This window comes from Somniosus microcephalus, chromosome 5, assembly GCF_052327205.1.
Source record: "Somniosus microcephalus isolate GS21.2 chromosome 5, FLI_Smic_1.0, whole genome shotgun sequence".
Lineage (NCBI taxonomy): Eukaryota > Metazoa > Chordata > Chondrichthyes > Squaliformes > Somniosidae > Somniosus > Somniosus microcephalus.
The window spans coordinates 30804289-30831687 of record NC_140991.1 but is presented as its reverse complement, the minus strand read 5'-3'; the positions used below and the strand labels follow the sequence as shown (position 1 = coordinate 30831687).

General features: G+C 44.8%; 1 protein-coding gene across 9 annotated transcripts in view; it reads left to right on the top strand.

The window, feature by feature from the left end:
- Nucleotides 1-27399, top strand: part of LOC147116985 (histone-lysine N-methyltransferase 2C-like) — a 432640-nt gene that overhangs the window by 64898 nt on the left and 340343 nt on the right. For all 9 annotated transcript variants that reach the window (XM_085987500.1, XM_085987501.1, XM_085987507.1 and 6 more), the window contains exon 2: nt 510-671. In XM_085987500.1, the coding sequence (XP_085843626.1) occupies nt 511-671 (161 nt within the window). In that variant the 5' untranslated portion in view covers nt 510. The remainder of the gene's footprint in view (nt 1-509; nt 672-27399) is intronic.

The following is a 27399-nucleotide window of genomic DNA, read 5'->3' as shown; positions in this document are numbered from 1 at the left end:
TAATGTCCTCCAGGTATAAAAAGAAACTAAATGTACTGTGCAGTGATGCTTTGATTAAAAAGGCTTCTTTGCTACCCCAGTGCTTTTATAACTCATCTAAGGCCGATTCTTTTTGTTTCAAGTTTGTTTTGACAAATTGGTTTGCTAGCCCAATGTTAGAAGAAATGGACTTTCAATAGATAAGAAAGACAGAATATATTACTGGGATTGATGACCAAAACAGTGAGAAATAAAAGCCTTTCTATGATGGTGCAGTACCCAATTTCTGCAGTGAAACAGTGGAGCCCTTTATATAAAAAAAAATCTGTTAGTGAGTGGCGAAATCAGTTACCGCCACAAGGCAGCACGGAGCAGATGTGGTTATTTACTTAATTGTGTTCAGGACTAAAATGTGCACAGAAACACCTAAGCCTGTGGTCGTGGTTTACCTTTCCGATTTGATGTTGACGTTTGTGGAGTTTCTGTCATTGTACTGTAATGACAAGTGTTTATTTTTCCACCCTTCTCAGAATGTCAGCAGGGGACAAAAGTGTGGAGCCTTCTGACCTCGGACCGCCACCTCTTTCTGCCGCCCTTGTGGCTGCTCCTGTTGGTAGCCCTGTAAATAACGACAAACGACCACGGGGCCGACCTCGCAAAGATGGTGCAACTCCTCTACAGAAGAAAAAGAAGTAAGTGCTGTTTGGAAACCTGCAAAGTAAATTGCACCATTCGAGTTAAGATGTCACCGATCTTGCAATAAAAATCTACTGTGATGTTGAGGGTGCTGCAAGTGATATTTTGGGATCTGCTTTTTGCTCTTGATCATCTAGTACAAAATTCACTTGTATCGTGGCCCATAATTTTTTTTTGAACACTCCTTTCTTATTAGCTCTGTCTTACTGGTTCATGGAAGGGAGTGGCTTGGCAGAACAACAAATCCCAATTGGTTGGGCAGGTGTGTCTTTTTTGCTCCCTCCATTTCATTATCGTTCTTGGAAATAAGCCTGTACATTTCTCTGCCACTGCAAAACCTTTTCTCCCTGAGGCACTTTAACAGTTTGTATAGTTTTGAGCCCTGTGTTATGTCGGTCTAGATTCAGTTCTTTATGGCACACTTTTCTAATTAGTTTGTTTGGTGGGTAGGGTCAAGGAGAGTCTTACTTTTCATCTGGCGATCACAGGAAATGATAGCTGAAGGGCAGAAAGACTGTAACTAAACTCGTGATCTACTATGTGGGAGAAAATTCTTGTTCAGTGTTTCTTTGGTCTTTGTGTCTGTCTCTCCTTTCCCCAAAAGAAGTTCTACAATGGTTGCTATATACATTGCAGTATATTTTACTCCTCCAATTTCCTCTGTCACTGGGTTTGTTTGCTGTAGTTGTATCAGTACAATATACAGAGGAATCACATTTAAGGCAATTTGTGCTATGCCAGTGTGCTGCATATGTAATATTCTCAGTCATTTCCTCAAGTTGCTCTAACCATGCCATCGACAGTGAGACAAATGTAACCGCAGATTCTCTCTCCAAACACAACTAAACCAAACGCTTCGTAACATTTGGAGTAGACATTGTGAAAAATCGCACAACTGCCATATTTTACAACAACAACTTGTATTCATATAGTGTTTTTAGCGTAGTAAAACGTCCAAAGGCGCTTCACAGGAGCGTTATCAAACAAAATTTGACACCGAGCCACATAAGAGATATTAGGGCTGCTTGGTTAAATAGGTTGGTTTTAAGGAGCATCTTAAAGGAGGGGGGAGAGGTTTAGGGAGGGAATTCCTGAGCTTGAGGCCTTGGCATCTGAAGGCACGGCTGCCAGTGGTGGAGCGATTAAAATCAGGGATGCTCGAGGCCAGAATTGGAGGAGTGCAGATATCTCGGAGGGTTGTAGGGCTGGAGGAGGTTACAGAGATGGGGAGGGCGAGCCCATGGAAGGATTTGAAAATCGAGGTGTTGCTTAACCAGGAGCCAACGTAGGTTAGCGAGCACGGGTGATGGCTGAACAGGTGCGAGTTAGGACACGGGCAGCAGAGTTTTTGATGACCTCAAGTATACAGAGGGTGGAAAGTGGAAGGCTGGCCTTGAATGTGTTGGAATAGTCAAGTCTAGAGGTAACAAAGGCATGGATGAGGGTCACAGCAGCAGATGAGCTGAGGCAGGGAAATTCTTGCCAAAAAAGTTACATTCTGACAGCATGCAAACTTTGCACACCTACCATAAGCACTTGACTTGTATATTGGTGACTGATGAATTTGATCCCTCCCCCCCCCCCCCCTTTCCTGAATGTGATTTGTGATGGGGTGCAATACCACCTATTTTTGTCAGCCTCCTACTTCACAGAAGTGAGCATAGACGGTGAATATTGGTATGCTGTCCCACAATGAAGATTGATGGGAATCTGAAGCAGAAGACTTAGATAATTTTAATTACTTTTCTTTCTTCCTCCCTCCGCTTCAGCGCTTCAATAACCCAGCACTCTGGATGAGATGAGCTAACTCACCACAGCCCAGGATCAAACCTGGCATGTTCCTGGTTAGTATGGTATAGTGCCACACTTGTGGTGCAATACCCATGGGAGTCATTGATGGAGCCCCGTTGATGAGACTAAATTCCCTGTCTTCATTTACTTGACCCATCAAATTGCATAAATATTTCATATGGTTTTGCTTTTGAAAGACTTTAGAAAAGAACACTGCACTGACTTCCCTGTTTGAATGACTTTTGTGCAAGCCCCACTTGCTATACTTTTTGTGATATGACAATGTTAAAACACTTGTGTCTGTAGCTCACTTTTTTTCTAATTCAGAGTTTGGATCATATCACCTATTGAAGTGCTATCGATAAAGCATCCAACATTATTCCTATAGATTGTGAAAGAATTTAAAAAATGGACTTGCTGAGCCCAGCTACTGTAAAATCAGGGTTGTAAAATCAGTGTTGGTATCCTGTTGCCGTTTGTTTTTATGAGCTTGAATAGATGGTTGTCATTGGTTAAATGCACTTGTGCCAGTTTAATCTGCAAGTATAGTTGCTCGTCTGTCGCTATCTAGCGGTGTATCTTCTGTTGTTTTGCTGATTTTAGTGAAAAGGTTCCAGAGTATAAAATAGTTTACTTGGGTCTACTCTTTAGTAACAAAACAAGGACATTTACTTCACTGGTGTGCACCGGTGTCTGCTCTCATTGTGCTGGCATGGGACCAGAACAGCAGAAGTTAACGTGTTCAAGCAAGAACTGCAAATAGTGCATGTGGCTATGTCCCAATAGCAGCCTAGTTTTCAGATTGAAGACCCTTTTTTGACCAACTACTTGAAATGTGAAGCCACTGTGAATTCCAACCCAGTGAAGAATGTGAATGTAGCTTTATTCTTGTGAATGCGCAAGTGTCTGCTGTGGCTCAGTTGGTAGCACACTCGCCTCTGAGTCAGAAGGTTGTGGGTTCAAGCCCCACTCCAGAGGCTTGAGCACATAAAGCTTGGCTGACACTCCAATGCAGTGCTGAGGGAGTGCTGCACTGCCGGAGGTGCTGTCTTTTGGATGAGACGTTAAACCGAGGCCCTGTCTGCACTCTCAGTTGGACGTAAAATATGCCATGGCACTATTTCGAAGAAGAGTGGGGGAGTTATCCCTGGTGTCCTGGCCAATATTTCTCCTTTAAACCAACATAACAAAAACAGATTATCTAGGCATTTTCACATTGCTGTTTGTGGGAGCTTGCTGTGCGCAAATTGGCTGCTGCGTTTCCCACATTACAACACTCAAAAGTACTTCATTGGCTGTAAAGCGCTTTGAGATGTCCGGTGGTCGTGAAAGGCTCTATAAATGCAAGTCTTCCTTTGAATCCAGCAAGAAGACTGAAAAACATGCCAGTTTCACACTGATATCTTTGTGGTATGCATGCAAGGGTGGTGTAATTCTGATTATTGATGCTTCTCCAGCATTGCATTTTCTGTACAGCCAACTTCTGATGAAGCAGAGTTGCTTAAAAAGATTTGAATTAAGTGAAATGGGGAGTTTGTGGAATTATCAGACTGTAATTTGATTGAAGTGGCATTCAATTAAGAGACTATTTTTCCAGCCAGGATACTCAGTAGCTGCATTGCACCAGAGAGGTCTCTTTGTGCATCTTGGATCTTTCACACTTGTGGTTGGCTTTCTTTTTGACGAGAACTGGTGTGTTCTAAATGTGTAAATAGTACAGGCATTATTTAGACTGCAGGAAGTAATTGCAAGGTCCAATTATTGGTCTGCTGCGCTGGCAGTCTGCTCCGTTTCCTACTGAAATGGCCTTTGGGAGCAGCTGTCCCTAGATTTTTGGGATCTTAAATGTTGCAGAAGTATTTCTTGTATCTTGTGTTGTTGATGCTGGATACGCATCCAGTAGCAGTAACTTGAGGTTGCAAATATACTGGAAGATGTATTGGGCATCTTTGGGGAAAAGACACTATTTCAGTGATCTGATAATAGAAGCCTGATTTGGGGGGAAAAAATTAGATGACTTTTGAGCTAATCAGGTTTAGGATATTGTGCAGGACAAAGCAACATTTCCTCGCTTTTTAAATTTGTCGACCACTGCCTGTGCTCCGATGGCCATAGTACATATTTAGTACAGAGCAATGTGCTAAATGTTGCTCCAGCAATGTGCATTTATGCCTGACTGAGAACGTTCTTCAGTTCTGCTGTGACATTTCCATAACCCACATCAGCTGTCCTAGTAGCCTCTGTCAGTGTGACTGTAAAGTTTAAACCAAATTATGAGTAGTTTTGTGCTGATGGGTATAACTGCATTGGAACTAAATTGACATTTCCCAAACTTGTTTCACTTAGGATTTGTACAGCTGTCATAGTGTGCAGACCTTCATCCAATCAGTTTGGGCTGCATTCAAACTCTGGTCCTAGAGGATGAAGCCATGGTGTTTGCATCCATTGCACCTCCTAGTGCTCTGTTGATACCCTGTGCTTTGTGTACATTACACCAAGTGCAGATTGTCCCTTGTGATAAATTCTAAAATGGGAGACTGAAGACTCTAATACTAATTTGAGAAAGCACTGGTTCATTGGGAGGGTTCGTGAGTATTTGCATTTTGATGGATAGATCCTATTCTCGATAGGGAGGTTGTTGCTGTTGAAGGAGGAGATGATGATGCATGATATCAAGAAATACTGAATCTTGAGATTTGGAGGATCAGATGTGATTGAAGAGCTTAGGCTGCAACATAAGTCAAGAATAAGACAAGCCATGCAACCTGTCAGTTCATTCCACTGGTACTCCACCTCTGCCAATCTAGCTTCCAATTGTCTTTTCAATATCATTTTTAATGTCTCTACTTTCCTGTCCGGCATATAATTTCAAATATTTGTCTGTTTTTGGAGTAAAGAAGGTTCATTATATCTGCTTGATTTTTAAATTTACTTTTTCTAATTAAAATTTATGACCCTTCCTGGCATACTTTGAAATGATATAATTTCACCTTGTCTCGTTTAATATTTTGCATGATTTCATCAGGTCTCCCTTTAACCACCTTACTCCTTGACTGGATTTTGATCTCTAGTCCTTCCTCATAGCTCATCTCTATATTTGGGTTGCTGTTTTCTGCACCCTTCCAATGCGTGTGCAGTATGTCCTTTTTTTGCACAGCATCCAAAAATAAAGGAGGTATTCCGAATTGTCATCTGACCAGTTAAAGCTGTAGGATTATTTCAGTAGACTTTATTCTACTGCTCTGTCCTAGCATCATGTTAATTTTTTGAAAATTGCTTTGTTGCTTTGTCTAGACATTGAAGTCTGCTATTACTCCCTAAGACACTTTACTACTTCAGTTCAACTGATTGAGAAAGATAGTCTAGGCTCTCTTCCTGTGGTTCTACTGGTCATTAAGGGTCCCATGGTACTTTTCAAACGAGAGCAGGGAGCTTTCACTCCTCCAGCGCCATCAAGCAAAACAGATTAACTGGCCATTCATCTCATTGTTATTTATGGGATTTTGCTGTGCACAAAATGGCTGCCGCATTTACCTACCTAATGGTGGCCATGCTTTAAAGTAATTCATTGTGTATGCAGCACTTTGGGACGTCCTGAAAGACGTGATATGGTGCTCCACATATAAATACAAGTTCACGCTTTCTGCGGTATTTCACGTCTATCACCATTTGGCATTTGGTTGCCCGGTTGCAAAATCGATCTATAACTTTGTGCGCATTTTTTTTGCTACATCCTCTCAACGCCTTCTTTATTTTAGTGTTGCGACCAAATTTGATAACTAAGATTTGGTTCCAGAATCCACGTCTTTTGTGTAGATTACGAATAAAAGGGAAATGAGCATTGGCCTTTTGTAGGGGTTCGACTCGGCACTTCTTGCCCCCCCCCCCCCCCCCCCAAGCCTGCCATATCATATCTACGTTGACGTTGCATCTCTGCTGAGTGCGCACTGTTTCCTTTTTGTTTGTGTAACTTCTTAAAAAAAGACTTGCATTTATATAGCACCTGTCACGACCTCAGGTCGTCCCAAAGCGCTTTACAACCAATTAAGTATTTTTGGAAGTGGAGTCACTGTTGTAATACAGGAAACATACATGGCGGCCAATTTGTGCACCGCAAGCTCCCACAAACAGCAATGCGATGATTGACCAGATAAACTGTTTTAGTAATGTTGATTGAGGGATAAATATTGGGCAGGACACTGGGGATATTTTCGAAATAGTGCCGTGGGATCTTTTATGTCCACCTGAGAGAGCAGACGGGGCCTCGGTTTAAGATCTCATCCAAATGATGGCACCTCAGTACTACACTGGAGTGTTAGCCTAGATTTATGTGCTCAAGTCTATGGAGTGGGACTTGAACCCACAACCTTCTGACTGAGATGCGCGAGTGCTACCAACTGAGCCATGTCTGACACATCCCACTTACTCAGTTGTATCTGGTGTCTTTTAGTTTTAATTGGAAAATTTTCATGTGTAACTTTGTCAGAAGCTTTCTGAATGTCCTGGGAAGCTGTACAATATACATAGTTCTACTATGTTCTTTATCTGTAACAGCCTCAGAAATTTAGGAGGTTTATCAGGCTTTATCTTGTCTTCTATATTCATATAGGCTGTTTCTTATCAAGTTAGAATAGATGCTATTATTTTACAAGTTACTGATGCCTTTTGTCGATGTGCTCTATGTTTGCCTGACTCAGTACTGTGGAATATGACCAGTGCTCAATGAGGCTTAATTAAAAAAGGCCCACCAGTGCCCATCCTATCTATTAAATGATGCAATCTCAACCATCTTCCTCCTGAAACCCTAGTAATGTTAGCTCCATTACAGTGGCCAGTCTCCTTCAACATGCTCAGATTTATGCCATCTGGCTTGGGGGGTTTATTAGCCTTCAGTCCCGTTAACTTCTCAAATACTACTGTGCTGACATCGCGATGTTGTGGAGAGAGAAAAGCTTAAACTATTTGGTTTTTATGCTTGTGATTGTGGCTCGGTGTTATGAGGAGACTGGTACAGTGGGGTTGAGTGCTGTTCTTTCATATCTGAAGTGTGTGTTTGAAACTGGCTCGGACCGTGTAAGTGAACTTTTTCTACAGTCCGAACCAGGCCGTTTCAATTGGCACAAGTGCAGACTTCTAATTGGAACCAAATTAGCAGTTTAATGTCAAACTGGTGCAGTAGGGTTAAGTTTGAGGTAAGCTGCATTTCTGGGCAGAGTAGAAGCAGATTTATCCTGTATCTAATTTGACCTAACCTGACTTGCTTGATGCTGAGAATAGAGTTGAAATTTAGAAAATGTTACACTTGTCTGGAACACCACAAAGTGATGGGATGTGGTTTTGAACCATAAATTTCCACTGAACATGCTGTTTTGACCCCTAGATACTTCTAATATAGATAAGTGTGAAGTATATTTTGTTAGGAAGAATAGAGGCCACATACTCGGAAAATAAGAGTGTAATTGGGGTGGAGGAGCAAAGTGATCTAGGAGTACAGATACACAAATCACAAAGTAGCAACACAGGCCATAAAAAGCAAACCAAGCACTGGTGATCATTTCCAGAAGGATAGAATTGAAAAGCAGAGAATGTTAAACTTGTATCGAACCTCGGTTAGACCACATTTGGGAGTACCGTGAACAGTTAACATAAGAAGTAGGAGCAGGAGTAGGCCATACGGCCCCTCAGGCCTGCTCCGCCATTCAATAGGATTATGGCTGATCCGAATCTAGACTCACGTCCACTTCCCTGCCCTCTCCCCGTAACCCCTAATTCCCTTATCTGCTAGGAAACTCTCTATCTCCATTTTAAATTTATTTAATGTTGCAGCTTCCGCAGCTCTCTGGGGTAGCAAATTCCATAGGTTTACTACCCTCTGAGTGAAGAAGTTTCTCATCTCAGTTTTGAACCGGCAGCCCCTTATTCTTAGATTATGCCCCCTAGTTCTAGTCTCACCCATCAGTGGAAACATCCTCACCGCATCCACCCGATCAAGCCCCCTCACAATCTTATGTTTCGATAAGGAGTAGTTGAGGCGGATAGCACAGATACATTTCAGGGGGAGTAATATAAATACGAGGGAGGAAGGAATAGGTGGTTATGCTGAGACGGTTAGAGGAGTTGGAGGAGGCTTGTGTAGAGCATAAACCCCGGCATGGATCAGTTGGGCCGAGTGGCTTTTTTCTATGCTGTATATTCTATGTACAGGAAACTTTTTTTTATCCGGCACGGACGGGACCGACGTGGTGCCGGTTCATCAAAAATTCCGGATAACCGAACGCTATAGTAAAAGATACGGAGCTGAGAGCTCCATATAAAGCAACAAACCGTTGCTTAGCAACAGCTTCAGAACAATGGCCACAAGTTGCAAGTGTCTCTGTAGCTTAGCAACAGCTGCAGCCACACCCTTGCACAGCAACAAATGGAGTAAAAAAAAAAAGTAATAAAAGTTACCTGAACCTACTCCTGAATTTTACCGGTTAACCGAGATTTCCGGTTACTTAGGTGCCGGTAAATCTCAAGTTTCCTGTATGTGGGTGTGTGTTGGAAGAATTTTCCAGTTAAGGCATTCCCAACCGTATAGCTTTTACTCTCGTTTATAGACATGCTTAAGATTTGTATATTTACAGCATTATTTGATATTTTAATACCTCTTAATTTTTGGTGGGGTATAATTGCTGAATGTTTTATCGTTTGGATTCCCAGTCACTCATCTGGCAGTATGTACTGGAAGATGAATTACCAAATCTTGTAAATGGTGTATAGTCACTCAATGATTGCATCATGTCATTGATCCCTAGAGTTTACCCCATTGGCCAACATATCTGACAGCTGAGTTTGAGTTGAATTCTTGGTCAAGAAACACGGTCTGCTCAGTTATACTCAATTTGCAACTAATGAAGGTTGCATGTCACTGAAATTATGATTAAAAAAAAAATGTATGCTTTACAAAGCGAGGCTCCTTTCAGCTGTGAGTGGTGATGAAAATATTGCTGATAGAAAGGCTCTCCTCATGATTTAGCAGTTTTTTCATTACCTGGAAACACTATTAACAAGTAGTCAGGTTGTTTTTCTCCCCTCCTTTCATTGAGCTCAGATAAGAGTCTCAAAAGTCGGCAATGGGTTAAGTTTCGATTTACTCTGAGTCACTGTTGCTAAGTGTCAGTTTTTGAATCCAAATCTTAAACTGAATCCATGCCAGGTTTTTTGCTCAGCCCTTTGAGTCGGCACTATTTTCGCCAGCAGTGTGTTTTTTTTCTCTCCCTTTCCTTTTAGTAGGATCATGAGGATAAGTTCTAGTGCACTGGCTGGGGGTGGGGTATAGATGACTAAGATTGCAGATTTTTTTTGTTGCAGTTATTTTGTCAGTGCAATTTGCACGCACTTTATTGTGTTTTTTGTCTTTTGGAGAATGTTTTCATCTAATGTGGAAGTTTAAAATGGTTGTTGAATGCAGTTGTTTTTGTACCAGAAGAAAACAGTCGATTGTTTTCCGATATATTGACTACTTCAGGAAGCGGTTACTGATTGATATTTCAATATTGTGATTATGACTTGTTGACGTAGGTGTATTTCATTTTGAATTCTAGATTTCAGTGCAAATGAACCTGTCTGCATGTACAGCAGCACAATACGTTGTAAAAAATCTGAAATGTGCCTGTCGCGATGAAAGGAGTCATTTCACAGAATGGGTAGAATAAACAGTGAATTCTTGTTCTGATTCTTGGCCATGTGACCTCCAGACCAGGGCGTGCACCCTCCCTCCTATGTATTGTTTGTTTGATGCTGGGTGGTGACCGTTGCTTTTACCCTCCACACATCTGTAACCTATTGAAATATAGTTGTATTGATTGCTCTTGTAGCTCTGGTTTTGCCTCAAGGTCAGAGTAAAATGGTTTTTAAAAAATCACTCTTGCAAAAAAGCTTTTTTAAAAAAAAAATCAAAAAAAATCTCTATACTCAATTGTAGTGTAGGTGTAATATTTTAATATCTGGATAACTCTTGACACTGGAAAATATTGAACTTGCTGTGTAGTCAGAATTAATACATTGGTTCATGAATTTCCCAAAACTTTATTTTACAAGGACTCTCATCACTTTGATAGTTGGAAGGTTTTGTGCGTGTATAAATTATGGTGAAGCTGCCAGGCATCTGGTCAGATACGAAAACATGACTGACCTAATAGCACATCAGACTTGTGATAAGCCAGTTGTACTGTGGAGAATATATTCAAATAAAATTTTTAATGAGCATCCCCAATGGCTCAGCTTGTTTAAACAGTCAGCAGCTGAGCCATGTCGACCAAGTACAACAACATCAACTTGCATTTATATAGTGCCTTTAACATAGTAAAACATCCCAAGCTTCACAGCAAATTTGACACCGAGCCACATCATGAGATATTAGGACATGTGACCAAAAGATTGGTCAATGAGGTAGGTTTGAGAAGCACCTCAAAGGACAAGACAGATATGGCGAGATTTAGGGAGGGAATTGGAGAGCTTAGGGCCTAGGCAGCTGAAGACACGGCTACCAATGGTGGAGCGATTAAAATCGGGGCTGCGCAAGAGGTCAGAATTGGAGGAGCGGAGAGATCGCGGAAGGTTGTCGGACCGGAGGAGGTTGCAGCGATTAGATGGGGCGAGGCCATGGAGCGATTTGAAAACAAGAATGAGATGGGTTCAATCCGAAGGCTGTTCAGCTGTTCTCAGCCTGGCTGGCAGAAAGGGTCACACAGCCTTTAAAAGAGGAGGAAAATATTCAAGAAGAAAAAAAGAGGAAGAATCAGTATGGCTGAATTCATCAGCAGGAAAGGGAGAAGTTGAACAGGATTTCTGGCTTTCCTGCTTCAGTGGGGAATAGTGTGTGTTTGTTGGGGTGGGAATCTGGAGAGTAAAATAAAGAAAGGGGAGCTCCCATTAGTTACTATGTTTAGACTTATGGCTGTTCTCTACTTGTTGCTCATTCATTCCCGTCTTCCTGTTTCCAACATCTCTGCTTTGGCTTCTCCAGCTGGCATCTATTCCATCACTCTCCAGGATACTGATAAGCCATCAAGCACACATCCTCTAGCGATCATTTTGCCAACTCATGCTCAATTACTGTATTGTGGATTGGTAATTCTTGATTACTTCAGTGTTGGTCACTCTGTCCTCTCCTAGAATCGTAGAAATTTACGGCACGGAAGGAGGCCATTCGACCCATTGTGTCTGTGCCGGCTGAAAAAGAGCAACCCAGCCTAATCCCACTTTCCAGCTCTTGGTCCGTAGCCCTGTAGGTTAAGTGCATATCCAAGTACTTTTTACATGAGATGAGGGTCTCTGCCTCTACCACCCTTTCAGGCAGTGAGTTCCAGACCCCCACCACCCTCTGGGTGAAAAAAGTTCTCCTCAACTCCCCTCTAATCCTTCTACCAATTACTTTAAATCTCTGCCCCCTGGTTATTGACCCCTCTGCTAAGGGAAATAGGTCCTTCCTATCCACTCTATCTAGGCCCCTCATAATTTTATACACCTCAATTAAGTCTCCCCTCAGCCTCCTCTATTCCAAAAAAAACAAACCCAGCCTATCCAATCTTTCCTCATAGCTACAGTCCTGACGACATCCTCGTAAATCTCCCCTGTATCCTCTCTAGTGCCATCACATCTTCCTTGTAATGCGGAGACCAGGACTGTGCGCTGTGGCCTAGCTAGTGTTTTATACAGCTCTAGCATAAAGTTGTTGCCCAACATCCTCTTCACACAGCATATTCCAAAAGCCTACAAACTCTTGTTTCTGTGCTATTGTCCTGCTGTCAGCACCACGTAGAAGTGTTGATCAGCCAAAAATATCATAAACTGATGATGTGGTCCTTGACTCGTGAGCAAGATGTGTAACAAAATGCGGCCTTGATGGATTCCTGCCTTCACTTCAAACCATTGCTGCAATTTTCTTTCAAATGTTAGACGCCATTATCCACTTCACTGTCTCCTGTACCAGTCTGATCTTTTCAGGCACTCTAGCGTTCTAGTAACTTTGCAGCCTCTGCAGTGAGCCTAATGTCTATGAAATGCACCTACCGATCTTTGTCATGCTTGGGGCACTTTACAGTCTGTTTCAACATGAAGATCTAGTCAGCGCATCGATGTTCTGTGAGAGCCTGTATTAACTTTCTCACTCTCCGGAGTATTTGTGATGAAGTAGAATCCTTTCACTATCGCTGCCTCATCTTTATGTCGGTCGCAATTCCACATAGTCCTAAAGATCATCTTCCCTGTCGTTTGCCATGCTGCCTGTTGTATATATCAGGAGTCATTCCCTCCTCTCAGCCATTGATTTATAGTATATTACCTAGTGCAGTAAATAACAACATTGAGGCATTTCAAAAGGATCAATTTCCAATTGAGCAAAGAGTAGAATATATTGATTTAGGGTTAGGAAATTATTTCCTTATTAAAAAAGTGAGTTGTATAAGCTGAATGTCTTTTCTCTATACATTCTGACACAGTTTTTCTTGTAACATTGGTCAGGGGCCAAGGTGGCTGAGGATGCAACTGTTTGACAGCAGTTGTGGCGAAGTTCATGTTCGGAATTATCCTGTCCCGTTGGTAGAAGAAGGAAATGGCAAGACTTGCATTTATATAGCTCCTTTCATGATCTCAGGATGTCCCAAAGCGTTTTTGTAGCCAATGAAGTACTTTTTTGTGTTACCTCACGGCTGCCAATTTGTGCACAGCAAGGTCCCACAAACAGCAATGACCAGATAATCTGATTTTAGTGATGTTGGTTGAGGGATAAGTATTGGCCAGGATACTGGGGAGGACGCCCTGCTCTTCTTCAAATAGATCCATGGGATCTTTTGCATCCCCCTGAGAGGGTGGACATGGCCTCGGTTTAATGTCTTAGCTGCACCTCCAACAGTGCAGCGCTCCCTCAGTACTGCATTGAAATGTCAGTCTAGGTTATGTGCTCGAGACTTTGAAGTGGAGCTTAAACCCACGACCACCTGATTCACAGAGGGCAGGAGTGCTACCACTGAGCCATGGCTGACACCTATGGACTGGATAGCAGAAGGGTGGGAGGAGTAGGGGAAATCAGAAAATACAGATAATAGGCTGTGAATAAAGAGACACTGTCCACTTTGTTTTACTACTGGAAACCTTACAAAAATGAACAGTACCCCTTTATTAACAATGTTCACATGATATTATAAGCTGTGCAGTGTCGTGAAGCTTCAGGCAGTGTGGATGTCAATTCTAAATTATTTTTCGAATAGTAGGGAAGCGCATGAGGAAAAGCTTGTGGTGAAACCGATTTATATGTAAAGTTTTAATCTCCTGTATCCATGGGGAGCTTTTGCAGTGCAGGTTGTTCGGGGAACTTGGCCGACACCAGAAATTTTCTCGAACTTTGCAGCGTCCTAGAGTCATAACTTTGCAACGTCCTGTGAATGTATCCTAAAAATAAAAGGATTACAGTACTGCTACAATAATCAAGTGATCTCTGGTAATTTCCATTTTACATTTTGCTGTCATTATTGCTATGCTTTTTCATTCAAATAAAAAAATTTTAAAGTAAAAATTAGCACGACTTCATAAATGGAATTTTAAGTTGGGTAATTTTGAAGGGTTAAATTTTCAAGAGCATGCTGAATAAAAAGTTTGCGTGCCTTTAATTTTGTGGTTTAATTTGGTGGCAAGAGGACCGTTGCAAAATCTACAAAAAAAATAAAGGTCTAGGTGAAACTTTCCTGATGAGGTAAATATCTGAATAGGAAGCGATTGAATCTGTCTGTTTGCTCCTGAATTGTGAATTTAGTGTACAACAGCAACAACAACTTGCATTTATATAGTGCCTTTATCATAGATAATACACCAAGGTGCTTCATAGAGGAGAAACGAATGCTGTTAAGTAGAAAAGATAAGGCAAAGAAGTTTTTAGGGGGGCTTTTAAAAGAAGTAGCAAAGTTGGAGGGATTTAGGAGAGTAGCCTGAGACAGCTAAAGGTTCTGACACTGATGGTGTAGTGGAGGGGCGAAGTTGAGTTTGGAGGTAACCGCAGTGGGGGGTGAGGGTTTCAGTGTGATCGTGCGGTGAGGTAAGGGTGCTGTTGCAGAAGTTAAAGTAGGCAGTCTTCATGACAGACAGGATATGTGGGTTGAATCTCATCGTGGGGTCAAACAGTAAACTGGTTCAGCTTGAGTGAGCAACTGGGAGGGGAAATGGAGTCTGGGCCAAGAGTAACAAGTTTTTGGCTTGAGCTGAATAAGATGGCATTGGGCATTCTAGTGTTAAATTGAAAGAAGTTCTGGTTAATTCATGACTTGCTATCAGGCAAGCAGCCTGACATATTGTTATTGGTTGTGCCTTGGGACATCGTGAAGTTGCAAAAGGTGCTTTATAAATGTGAGTTCTTTCTTTCACCTAGTAGTCATAAAGTCGAGTTGGTGCGGTGGCAGAGTTGGCTGCTGTTCGCATACATGTTTAAACTGACCACCTATCTATGGATTACAATTATTAGTTTATCTGTAACAACAACAACTACTTTTGTATTTATATAGTGCCTTATCATAGAATCATAGATTGGTTGCAGCACAGAAGGCGGCCATTTGGTCTGTCGAGTCCGTGCTAGCTCTGCAAGAGCACTTCAACTAGTCCCACTCCCCCACCCTTTTCCCCAGGCACCACTGACTCATATAGCCCTCTAATCGCTCAAATTGTTGGCAATGTTTTGTGCTAGTTATCTGTATCGAAAAACGTGATTTCAAGCAAATTTTAACAAGTTATAACCCATTAATGTTTGAAACAAATTGCTGTTGGTTCAACTTTATCATTCATTGTCTGGGAAAATGATGGAAAGCTGCGAGGGGGCTGCCAAGCTTATTCAGAATTATGTGCTTTGCAACTTCAACATACAATGTATAGGCCTGCCATTCCATGACTTGTTTGGAAATGGGATGTGTGTATAATTCTGTGTATCCTGCCTGCAATTGAAAGTGAGTGCTGGTCATTGTACCGTGAAGGTATTGCAAACGGTTAGCAGTTAATTGGTATAAACTACAATTATTGGCCACACAGGCTAGTTTCTTAGCTAACTGACTGACCTTGAAGCTGCTCCTAAATCTTGGCTGTGAAACAATTTTGTTCCTGGAGTCAGGTTGACTGTTTATGTACCATGCTTTTACAGGCTTCCAAAACAATCATGATCCTATTCCGAATTTTATATTATGCTTAGCCCTTTAAAATATTCAGCATTAGAACCATGGAAAGTTAGGCTGTTGCTCTGTAGCAAGCAAAAAAAGGAGCAGGTGTCTATAGAATTACATGAACATAAATTGCCAGTGGAGTAGATCTAGTGTGTAACAGTTCTGACACTAGGATTTCGAATGGAACTATTGAATTCTCACACTGAGTCAACTTAAACGGTGGAAAACAACTGCAACACAATTAATAGATTTTGCCCTCGCAAATTTGGGTTCTCTAAACGAGCTATGGTGAAGAGTCAGCACTTAACCGCAAAGAAAGTTTAATGTTAAAAAGAATTTAAGGAAACGAAATATACATTCACTTGTTGCACTCCAACCGTAACTAGACTCTGTCTAGTGGACCTGCACAAGTAAATAGGTATGGAACATACCAATCAACAAATAGCAAGTGGGATCAGAAAACACAAATCCAGAATCGCAATCTGCAAACGGCTATCATTTTTCAGTTTTTTTGAAAATTGATTTGGCTGATATCTTGTTTTCTCATTAGGCTGAGAACCTTGTATTGGAAATGAGGTTTCAGCATAGCTTCCAACACAATAATAGATATATTACCGGAGAAACACAAGGCTAGAGTTCACAGGACTTCTCGGAGTTACCTGAATAAAAGTTTAACCAGGAAGGAGACTGCAACTCAGAATATAACAGTAGCAAACTGGAATGCAACTCAAGGTTGCCTTTCTCTTTCATCTGATGAAACCACCATAATGTGGAGTTGGGGGACCATGATTGGCATGTAAAGACTTTGCTGTTTATATAACGACTTGTTTTAGAAAACATTGCGACCGACAGATGGTGAGAACAGTATGGGGGAAAATTTCAGTATTGCCCCATTTGGGGTGCCATTATCGGCCGTGCGCAAAGTTTAGCGCCTGGCGCTAATTATCGCCTCCGACAGCAAACTTGGCTTTTATCGCCCCTGGAGGTGATTGGAGCGCTAAATCAGGCGCTTCACACCTGTCTTAAGGGGCAAAGGCCGAGGAGCGAGACGCTAACGCAGAGCGCTGGCGAAGCAAGGAAGGGGAAATCAAAATGAACCTGCAAAGTGCTGCTCAGCACCCAAAACTCCTTCACACAGCGTTGAATCTCTCCAGAAGTCAGTCTGTCTGTCTGTCTGTCTCTCTCTCTCTCTCAGAATGCGTGGTGCAAAAATGTCACCAACAAAAAAAGGCAGGAAGCGATCACCTTTAAATAGCGCTCCCCCAGTCCCTTCCTGACTGCAAAATGCTCCCCTCAACCTGTCGTTGCTAGCGGCAGGCGGTAAGGCAGGGGGCGCCACTCAATATCCGGTCCGGGGCATTGCACACTTGACTGACGTCACGATCTGCCGGCGCAGGAGATCATGGCGGTAGTGTTTAGTGCCGCCGCAAAATGTCTAGTTAATTTCGTGAGCGGCACAAACATCGCCGCGCCCGGGCGCGAGGGGCTTTGCGCCCCATTAGCACCCTCTTAAGACGCTAACGGGAGGTGCAAACAACTGAATTTTTCCCCCATTAGCTTTTAAAATAAGCCTTTGGAATGGTTTGAGTGGGGCCTGGATTCTTCCCTTTCTGCTCCAGATAGCCCTGCAAGCCAATGCTGACAGGGAGGTTGGCCCGAGCTGAACAAGCAGCAAGGTGGTCTGAATTGGTGTGGTAAACTGCTGTTATCGTTCACAACCGTTCACTATTGTTACATTGTTGTTATCACTGTTTACACTGTTGTTATCACTACACAAGGTTACCTCTTGCCACGCACGCTGTTATACCTAGGCATGCCTCAGCTGACTCCGCCCATGGCTCCGCCTGCTTGCCCAGGTATAAAGGTGACCGCTTGGCTAGTATTCTTCCTTGTTGGAACCGATCACCCACGAGGGTGGGCTCTGTTATTTAGCCAATAAAAACCTATAGTTACTATCTTAACTCGTCGCTTTTCATGGAATGAATTGATAGGTATATCAATTTTATTGGCTAAATTTTGAAATGACTGACCAGCCCCAGCAGCCGACTTGGCTGCGAGCCCTCCGACCGCCGTACCTGGATCTAAACCACAGGCAGTGAATTCAGCCCTCTACTTCGATCACTGGCTGAGCTGCTTTGAATCCTACCTGGTAGCCTCCGGCGTGCCATCGGAAGCCGACAAACTAAGAGTTCTGACCGCCCAGGTGAGCCCTAAAGTATTTGCACTCATCCGGGACCTTGCTACATACGAGGAGGCCCTCGACCTGCTAAAAGAGCAGTACCGGAGCCCAGTAAATTCAATGTATGCCAGACATCTCCTAAGATCCCGCTCGCAACAGCCAGGAGAGTCTGTAGATTAATTTTTACGGGCGCTACAAACACTCGGCAGGGACTGTGACTTTAAAGCTGTATCGGCTGCACAACATGCTGAAGGAAATATCCGTGATGCCTTCATGAAAGGCCTTCGGTCCGACTACTCACGGCAAAGACTGCTTGAATCAAAGGACCTCGACTTGAAAGCAGCTACAGCCCTCGCTCGCTCCCTGGAAGTGGCCCATCGGGACCTCGAGGCGTACTCCGGGTACAGTGCTGCGCGACCGTGGGACTCGGGCCCGACTCCGGCCGCAATACCCCTCGCACCGCCGCCCCTGGGACCTACTACGGCGTCGGTGTCCCGGAATCGATCGGGACCGCCACCCCCGGGACCTGCTGCGGCAGCGGAGCCCCGCGATCGGGCCACCAGCTGCTATTTCTGTGGCCAGGCGAGACATCAAAGGGCGCGCTGCCCTGCAAGGAACGTGACCTGCTCCGGCTGCAGAAAAAAAGGCCACTTCGCGAACGCCTGCAGAGGGAAAGCCACAGACACCAGCAGTGCCTCATGTGAGTTGTGGGGGTGGCCATCTTTGATCAAGGCCACAGACGCCAGCAGTGCCTCATGTGAGTTGTGGGGGTGGCCATCTTTGATCAAGGCCACAGACGCCAGCAGTGCCTCATGTGAGTCGTGGGGGCGGCCATCTTCTCCGCCATTTTGTTCGCCGCACTCGGCCGCCATGTTGTCTCCAGACCCGACCACCGCCTCACCTGCCGACGACAGCAGCTCACTCAGCCATACACTGGCCTCCGTCACGCTTGACCAAGCTCTCCTGCATCATCTGTCCAGGTCCATGATGGACATCGAGGTAAACGGCCACGCCACGACCTGCCTGTTCAACAGCGGGAGCACGGAGAGTTTTATTCACCCAGACACGGTGCGCTGCTACTCCCTCACTGTCCGGCCAACACGCCATCGGATCTCGATGGCGTCGAAGTCCCATTCAACAGACGTCAGCGGATACTGTGTGGTGACCCTGTCGGTTAGGGGCACGGAATATAAAAACTTTAAACTTCTCGTCCTGCCCCAGCTCTGCGCTGCCGTCCTACTAGGGCTGGATTTCCAATGCCACCTCAAGTGTCACTTTGGCATACGGTGGACCCCTCCCCCCACTCACAGTCTACAACCAGCAGTTTTTAAACCGCCCGCCGCATACCATCTGCGGCCTCTCCACTCTCAAAGTCCCGCCCCCCTCCTTGTTCGCTAACCTCACCCGCGACTGTAAACCCGTCGCTACCAAGAGCAGGCGGTATAGCGCCGGGGACAGAGCTTTTATTAGCTCTGAGGTGCAGCGTCTCCTGAAGGAGGGCATCATCGAGGGAAGCACCAGCCCCTGGCGTGCCCAGGTCGTAGTCGTTAAGACCGGCGATAAAAACCGCCTGGTCATCGACTACAGCCAAACCATAAACCGGTACACCCAGCTGGACGCATACCCCCTCCCCCGCATATCTGACATGGTCAACCAGATTGCACAGTACCGGGTATTCTCCACCATCGACCTTAAGTCGGCCTATCACCAACTCCCTATCCGCCCTGAGGACCGCCAGTATACCGCCTTCGAGGCGAATGGCCGCCTCTACCACTTCCTTAGGGTTCCCTTCGGCGTCACCAACGGGGTTTCGGTCTTCCAAAGGGAGATGGACCGGATGGTTGACCAGAACGCGCTGCAGGCCACGTTTCCTTATCTAGATAACGTCACCATCTGCGGCCACGACCAGCAGGACCACGATGTTAATCTGGAGAAATTCCTCCGTACGGCCCAACGGCTGAATCTCACTTACAATAAGGAGAAATGTGTGTTTAACACCTCGCACCTTGCCATCCTCGGCTGCGTAGTAGAGAACGGAGTCATCGGCCCCGACCCCGAAAGAATGCGCCCCCTCATGGAGCTTCCCCTTCCCCACTGTCAAAAGGCACTGAAGAGAACCCTGGGGCTCTTCGCTTACTATGCCCAATGGGTGCCCAATTATGCGGACAAAGCCAGACCCCTCATGAAGTCCGCCTCCTTCCCCCTGACAGCAGAAGCATGCGCAGCCTTCTCCCTCATAAAAGGAGACATTGCGAAGGCCACAATGCACGCAGTGGATGAGTCCATCCCTTTCCAAGTGGAGAGCGAAGCATCCGACTTCGCCCTAGCTGCAACCCTTAACCAGGCGGGGAGACCTGTGGCCGCCTTCTCAAGGACCCTCCAGGGCCCTGAGATCCGACACTCTTCTGTCGAGAAGGAGGCCCAGGCGATTGTGGAAGCGGTACGACGCTGGAGGCATTACCTGGCAGGCAAACGATTTACCCTCCTCACTGACCAGCGTTCGGTTGCTTTTATGTTTAATAACAAGCTGAGGGGCAAAATCAAGAACGACAAGGTCTTGAGGTGGAGAATTGAGCTCTCCACCTACGAGTACGATATCTTGTAAACTCAACGAGCCCCCAGATGCTCTATCACGAGGTACATGCGCCAACGTGCAAGGTGATAGCCTGCGGACCCTCCACAACGACCTCTGCCACCCCGGGGTCACTAGACTTTACCACTTCATTAAGGCCCGCAACCTGCCCTACTCCATCGAGGTGGTCAGGACTATGACCAGGAACTGCCAAGTCTGTGCCGAATGCAAACCGCATTTCTATAGGCCGGACAGAGCAAGCCTGATCAAGGCCACCCCCCCCCCTTCGAGCGCTTGAGCATCGATTTTAAGGGGCCCCTCCCGTCCTCTGACCGTAATGTGTACTTTCTCAACATTATTGACGAGTACTCCCGTTTCCCCTTCGCCATCCCCTGCCCAGACATGACCAGTACCACGGTCATCAAATGCCTGAACGACCTCTTCGCCTTGCTCGGGTTCCCGAACTATATACATAGCGACCGGGGCTCATCCTTCATGAGCGAGGAACTTCGCCAGTTCCTGCTCGCGAGAGGTATTGCTGCGAGCAGGACCACCAGCTACAACCCCCGGGGGAACGGCCAGGTGGAAAGAGAGAACGCGACAGTTTGGAAGGCCGTCCTCTTAGCCCTAAAGTCTAAGGGCCTCCCAACCTCTCGCTGGCAGGAAGTCCTCCCGGCAGCGCTCCATTCCATCCGGTCACTGCTTTGTACCGCCATTAACGCCACCCCTCATGAGCAAATGTTCGTTTTCCCCAGGAAGTCGACAACGGGTACCTCGCTACCAACATGGCTGACTTCTCCGGGGCCCGTCCTGCTGCGGAAGCACGTGAGGACCCATAAAACGGACCCCCTGGTCGAGAGGGTGAACCTCCTGCACGCCAACCCTCAGTATGCCTATGTGGAATACCCAGACGGGCGGGAGGACAGTCTCCTTGCGAGACCTCGCACCCTCGGGCACCCCTGAGACACCGCCGTTATCCCCCACCACTCCCCCAAATCCAGCTCCTGTAGGCGGCATGCCGGAACCCCAGGGGCCTTCGTCGACCACGCAGACACCAGCATTAACATCGGATACTGCACCGCCGCTGCTGCGCCGGTCAGAAAGGCTTACGAGGCCTCCTGATAGACTGACATACACGAACTGGTAGTACACTTCACCCCGCCGGACTCAATTTTAAACAAGGGGTGAATGTGGTAAACCACTGTTATCGTTCACAACCGTTCACTATTGTTACATTGTTGTTATCACTGTTTACACTGTTGTTATCACTACACAAGGTTACCTCTTGCCACGCACGCTGTTATACCTAGGCATACCTCAGCTGACTCCACCCATGGCTCCGCCTGCTTGCCCAGGTATAAAGGTGACCGCTTGGCTAGTATTCTTCCTTGTTGGAACCGATCACCCACGAGGGTGGGCTCTGTTATTTAGCCAATAAAAACCTATAGTTACTATCTTAACTCGTCGCTTTTCATGGAATGAATTGATAGGTATATCAATTGGTAAGCTGCATGGTTTTAGCCAGTTAAACACCAGCAGTACTCTGGACACACTAGGAAGTCCTTAAGCCTTACCTCTGCCATCCTGCAACAAAGCTCTCTGGATCTTGGTAAGTGGGATGTGTTGCTATCGGAGTGTGTGCACTACTTTTCGGGCAAAATCTACTGGTGTGGGTTTCTTAGCTTAGTTTCACGATTCAAAAGCACAGTGATGGACTTCCATGTGCGTTAGGCACCCGACAAAAAAAAACCTTTACTCTTAAATATTCAGCTAGTCACATTTAAATGGAGCTAATGAACACAGAACTTTTAAATGGGAATTTATTTGATTTAGCAACAAATTGCACAAGAGGAAAAGTATTTTTCTTTCCAGTCTCACTTGAAATTGATTAATTTTGTACTTGCCTGCTTGTAACTGCCCTAGTTAAATAATTAGTTTATATCTACAGCACCTAACCATTTACCATTTTTTTTTAAAAACTGGATCGTGTTCCTCCTCTGTTTCCCAGTAATGAAAATAAGGCTGCACAACACAGCCTTCCAGATTTTTTTAATATCCTGGATTCAGGATATACCCTTCCCACAGCAAAAGCAAAAATAGGAAAAATCTACTAAAACTTGTCTATTGGTAGAGCTATCTTGACTTTCTTTAGCAATGGAACTACCTGCACCCCAGGCCACAAGTCCCAGGAGTTCCCTTCACTGTTTCCACTAAGGTTCGCGCACACGGCCGCAAAGTAATCTGAAAGGTCCCGCGCAGGCCGCTCACTGGCTTTTACATTGTAAATACTGCGCATGGGGAGAAATTTAAAGGGACTGTGCATTAAAAGAAACAGGCCGCGCAGAACAAAGCACAGCTTACAGGGAACATTGGTTCCCTTCCTACTAAGTCTACCGCAACCTGCACACTCCATATCGCGGTACTCCTTTTCCATCATTGGATTTTCCATCCATCAGGCAGCAGGAAATGGTGAGGTGCGGCCGGGGGGGGGGGGGGGGTTGTGGGGGAAGATATAGTGAAACAGAAAAAGCTACTATCAGTAATGGTAGCCATGAAACTACCAGATTGTTGTAAAATCCATCTGATTCACTAATGTCTTTTAGGGAAGGAAATCTGCTGCCCTTACTTGGTCTGGCCTATATGTGACTCCAGACCCACAGCAATATGGTTGCCTCTTAATTGCCCTCTGAAATGGCCTAGCAAGCCACTCGGTTGTATCAAACCGCTACAGAAAACACGAATAATAAAACCTGACTGATTACCCGGCATTGACCTAGACACTATTCAACACAGCAAAGGCACATCCAGCCCAATCAACCCTGCAAAGTTCTCCTCACTAGCATCTCGTGACTTGTGCCAAAACCTGGAGAACTATCCCACAGACTAGTCAAACAACAGCCTGACATAGTCATACACTCAGAATCATACCTTTCAGCTAATGTCCCAGTCTACTCCATCACCATCCCTGGGTATACCCTGTCCCACCGGCAGGGCAGAACCACCAGAAGTGGCGGCACAGTGGTATACAATCTGGAGAAAGTGGCTCTGGAAGTCCTCAACATTGACTCCGGACCCCATGAAGTCTCATGGCATCAGGTCAAACATGGGCAAGGAAACCTCCTGCTGATTACTACCTACCGCCCACCCTCAGCTGATGAATCAGTAGTCGTCCATGTTAAACACCACTTGGAAGAAGCGCCGAGGGTAGCAAGGGCACAGAATGTACTCTGGGTGGAAGGCTTCAATGTCCATCACCAAGAGTGACCAGCCCCAGAACCAACGGAACAGATCAAAGCTCTGCAGTCCTGCCACATCCAGTCGTGAATGGTGGTGAACAATTAAACAACTAACGGGAGGAGGAGGTTCCATGAACATTCCCACCCTCAATGATGGTGGAGCCCAGCACGTGAGTGCAAAAGACGAGGCTGAAACGATACCTGCACTCTTCTAATTCTGGCCTCTTGAGCATCCCTGATTCTAATCGCGCCACCATTAACGGCCGTGCCTTCATCTGCCAAGGCCCTAAGCTCTGGAATTCCTTGCCTAAACCTCTCCGCCTATCTATCTTTCTTCCTTTAAGACGGTCCTTAAAACCTACCTCTTTGACCAAGCTTTTGGTTATCTGCCCTAATGTCTCCTTATGTGTCAAATTTTGTTTGATAATGCTCCTGTGAAGCGCCTTGGGATGTTGTACAGGAAACTCTCAATTTACCGGAAATCTCTTAACCGGCAAAATTCAGGAGTAGGTTCAGGTAAGTTTTACTTCATATTAGTGGCCGTTCCTGGATCTGTGGCTGTGTAACCGGGGTTCCTGCACCTGTTGCTAAGCAACAGGGACACCTGGATCTTGTGGCCGGGGTTCCTGCACCTGTTGCTAAGCAACAGGGAAGCCTGCATCTGTTGCTGTGGGGGCTCTTGTACCTTTTACTATACCTCTCTGTAATCCGGACTTTTTGATAAACCGGCACCATGCCGGTCCCGTCGGTGCTGGATAAAAAAGACTTTCCTGTACTATGTTAAAGGCACTATACAAATACAAGTTGTTACAAAAATTTCATAACTGAAGCACAATGTTTTATTCTTTTAATAGCACCTTTCAGCTTGGATTTGCAATGCTACTTCTTTTTCACCAGCCACAGAACTTCCAGTTTCAAAGTCACAAGGTCTGCAAATATTACCAAGCTAATTTTGTTCATAAATAGTAACTGACCCAAGTAATTGTACTGTGTAGGGTAAGCTACGTTTGAGATTTTTTAGTGAGTCACATAGAATCATAGAAAGTTACAGCACGGAAGGAGGCCATTTCGGCCCATCATGTCCGCGCCAGCCGACAAAGAGCTATCCAGCCTAATCCCACTTCCCAGCTCTTGGTCTGTAGCCCTGCAGGTTAGAGCATCCCAAGTGCACATCCAAGTACTTTTTAAATGTGGTTAGGGTTCCTGCCTCTACAACCCTTTCAGGCAGTGAGTTCCAGACCCCCACAACCATCTGGGTGAAGAAATTTCCCCTCAAATCCCCTCTAAACCTTCCCCCGATTACTTTAAATCTGTGCCCCCTGGTTTTTGACCCCTCTGCTAAGGGAAATAGGTCCTTTCTATCCAGTTTATCTATGCCCCTCATAATTTTATACACCTCAATAAGGTCTCCCCTCAGCCCCCTCTGTTCCAATGAAAACAGACGCAGCCTATCAAGTCTTTCCTCATAGCTAAGATTCTCTACTCCCGGCGACATTCCTTATAAATCTCCTCTCTAGTGCAATCACATCTTTCCTGTAATGTGGTGACCAGAACTGCACGCAGTACTCTAGCTGAGGCATAACTAGTGTTTTATACAGTTGAAGCATAACCCCCTGCTCTTGCCTTTATTAGCCGTGGCATAGAATACAAGCATTCCGTATGCCTTCTTAACCACCTTATCTACTTGGCCTGCTACCTTCAGGGATCTGTGGACATGTACTCCAAGGTCCCTTTGTTCCTCTACACTACTCGGTGTCCTGCCATTTAATGTGTATTCCCTTTCCTTGTTAGCCCTCCCCAAATGCATTACCTCACACTTCTCCGGATTGAATTCCATTTGCCACTGTTCTGCCCACCTGACCAATTTATTGATATCTTCCTGCAGTCTTCAGCTTTCTTCTTCAGTATCAACCACACAGTCGATTTTTGTGTCATCTGCAAACTTCTTAATCATACCCCCTATATTCAAGTCAAGATGATATATACCACAGGAAGCAAGGGACCTAGTACTGAGCCCTGCGGAACCCACTGGAAACAGCCTTCCAGTCACAAAAACGCCCATCAACCATTACCCTCTGCTTCCTGTCTTCGAGCCAGTTTTGAATCCAATTTGACACTTTGCCCTGGATCCCATGGGCTTTTAACTTCATGACCAGTCTGCCATGTGGAAACTTAACAAAAGCCTTGCTAAAGTCCATATACACTACATCAAACACACTACCCTCATCGACCCTCCCTGTTACCTCCTCAAAAAAATCAATCAAGTTTGTCAGACACAACCTTCCCATAACAAATCCGTGCTGATTATCCTTGATTAATCCATGTCCTTCAGAATTCTTAATAATTTTCCCACCACCGAGGTTAGGCTGACTGGCCTGTAATTACTCGGTCTATCATTTTCTCCCTTTTTAAACAATGGTAGCACATTAGCAGTCCTCCGGCACCACACCTGAAGCCAGAGAGGATTGAAAAATGATGGTCAGGGCCTCTGCTATGTCCTCTTTTGCTTCGCTTAACAGCCTGGGATACATTTCATCCGGGCCTGGGGATTTATCCACTTTTAAAGCTGCTAAATACTTCCTTGCTCACTGTTTGTTTATTTCATCTAATATTTCACACTCCCCCAACCCCCCCCCCCCCCCCCCAATAGCAATGTCTGCTTCGCCCCTCTCCTTTGTGAAAACAGACGCAAAGTATTCATTAAGAACCCTACCGACGCCTCCCGCCTCCACACACACATTACTCTCATGATCTCTAATAGGCCCTACCCTTTCTTTAGTTATCCTCTTACTCTTAATATATTTATAAAAACATCTTTGGGTTTTCTTTCATTTTACTTGCCAAGAATTTTTCATGCTCTCTTTGCTTTCCTAATATCATTTTTAATTGCACCCCTGCACTTTCTGTACTCCTCTAAAGATTCTGGAGTATTTAGCCCTCGGTATCTGTCATACGCCTCCCCTTTTTTCTTTATCCTACCCTGCATGTCTCTAGACATCCAGGGGGCTCTAGATTTGTTAGTCCCACCTTTTTTCTTCAAGGGCACATATTTGGTCTGAACCCTCCAGATCTCCTCCTTGAATGCCTCCCACTGCTCTGACACTGATTTACCTTCAAGTAGCTGTTTCCATTCCACTATGGCTAAATCCCCTCTGAGCTTAGCAAAATTTGCTTTTCCCCAGTTTAGAATTTTTATTCCTAGTCTATCCTTTTCCATAACTACCTTAAATTTAACAGAATTATGGTCACTAGCACCAAAATGCTCCCTCACTGATACGCCTTCTACCTGCCCAGCTTCATTCCCTAAAACTTAAGTCCAGAACCACCCCCTCACTTTGTTGAGCTTGCTACATACTGGCTAAAAAAGTTCTCCTGGATACATTTTAGGAATTTCGCACCTTCTGTACCCTTCACACTAATTTTATCCCAATTAATATTGGGGTAGTTGAAATCCCCTATTATTACTGCCCATGTGTCTGAAAAACTATTGGTTTTGTTGGCTCTGCCAGTACCAACTTCAGCACAATGTAGCCCTGACTACCTTTTAACAATGCTTGAAAAGGCTTAAACTCAAAAAAAAATAAAAAAAATAAAAATAATAATAATCAGAAAACACATCATAAATCATGCTTGTTTTATTGGAATCCTCAACTGATCAGTTATGCTGAATTAATTTTCTAGAGTTTTGTTTGAATGCTCAGGTGAGGGTTACCTGTGCATGGTTGGTTGCCTTCCTTGCGACATTAAGTGGATTGAGAATTAATT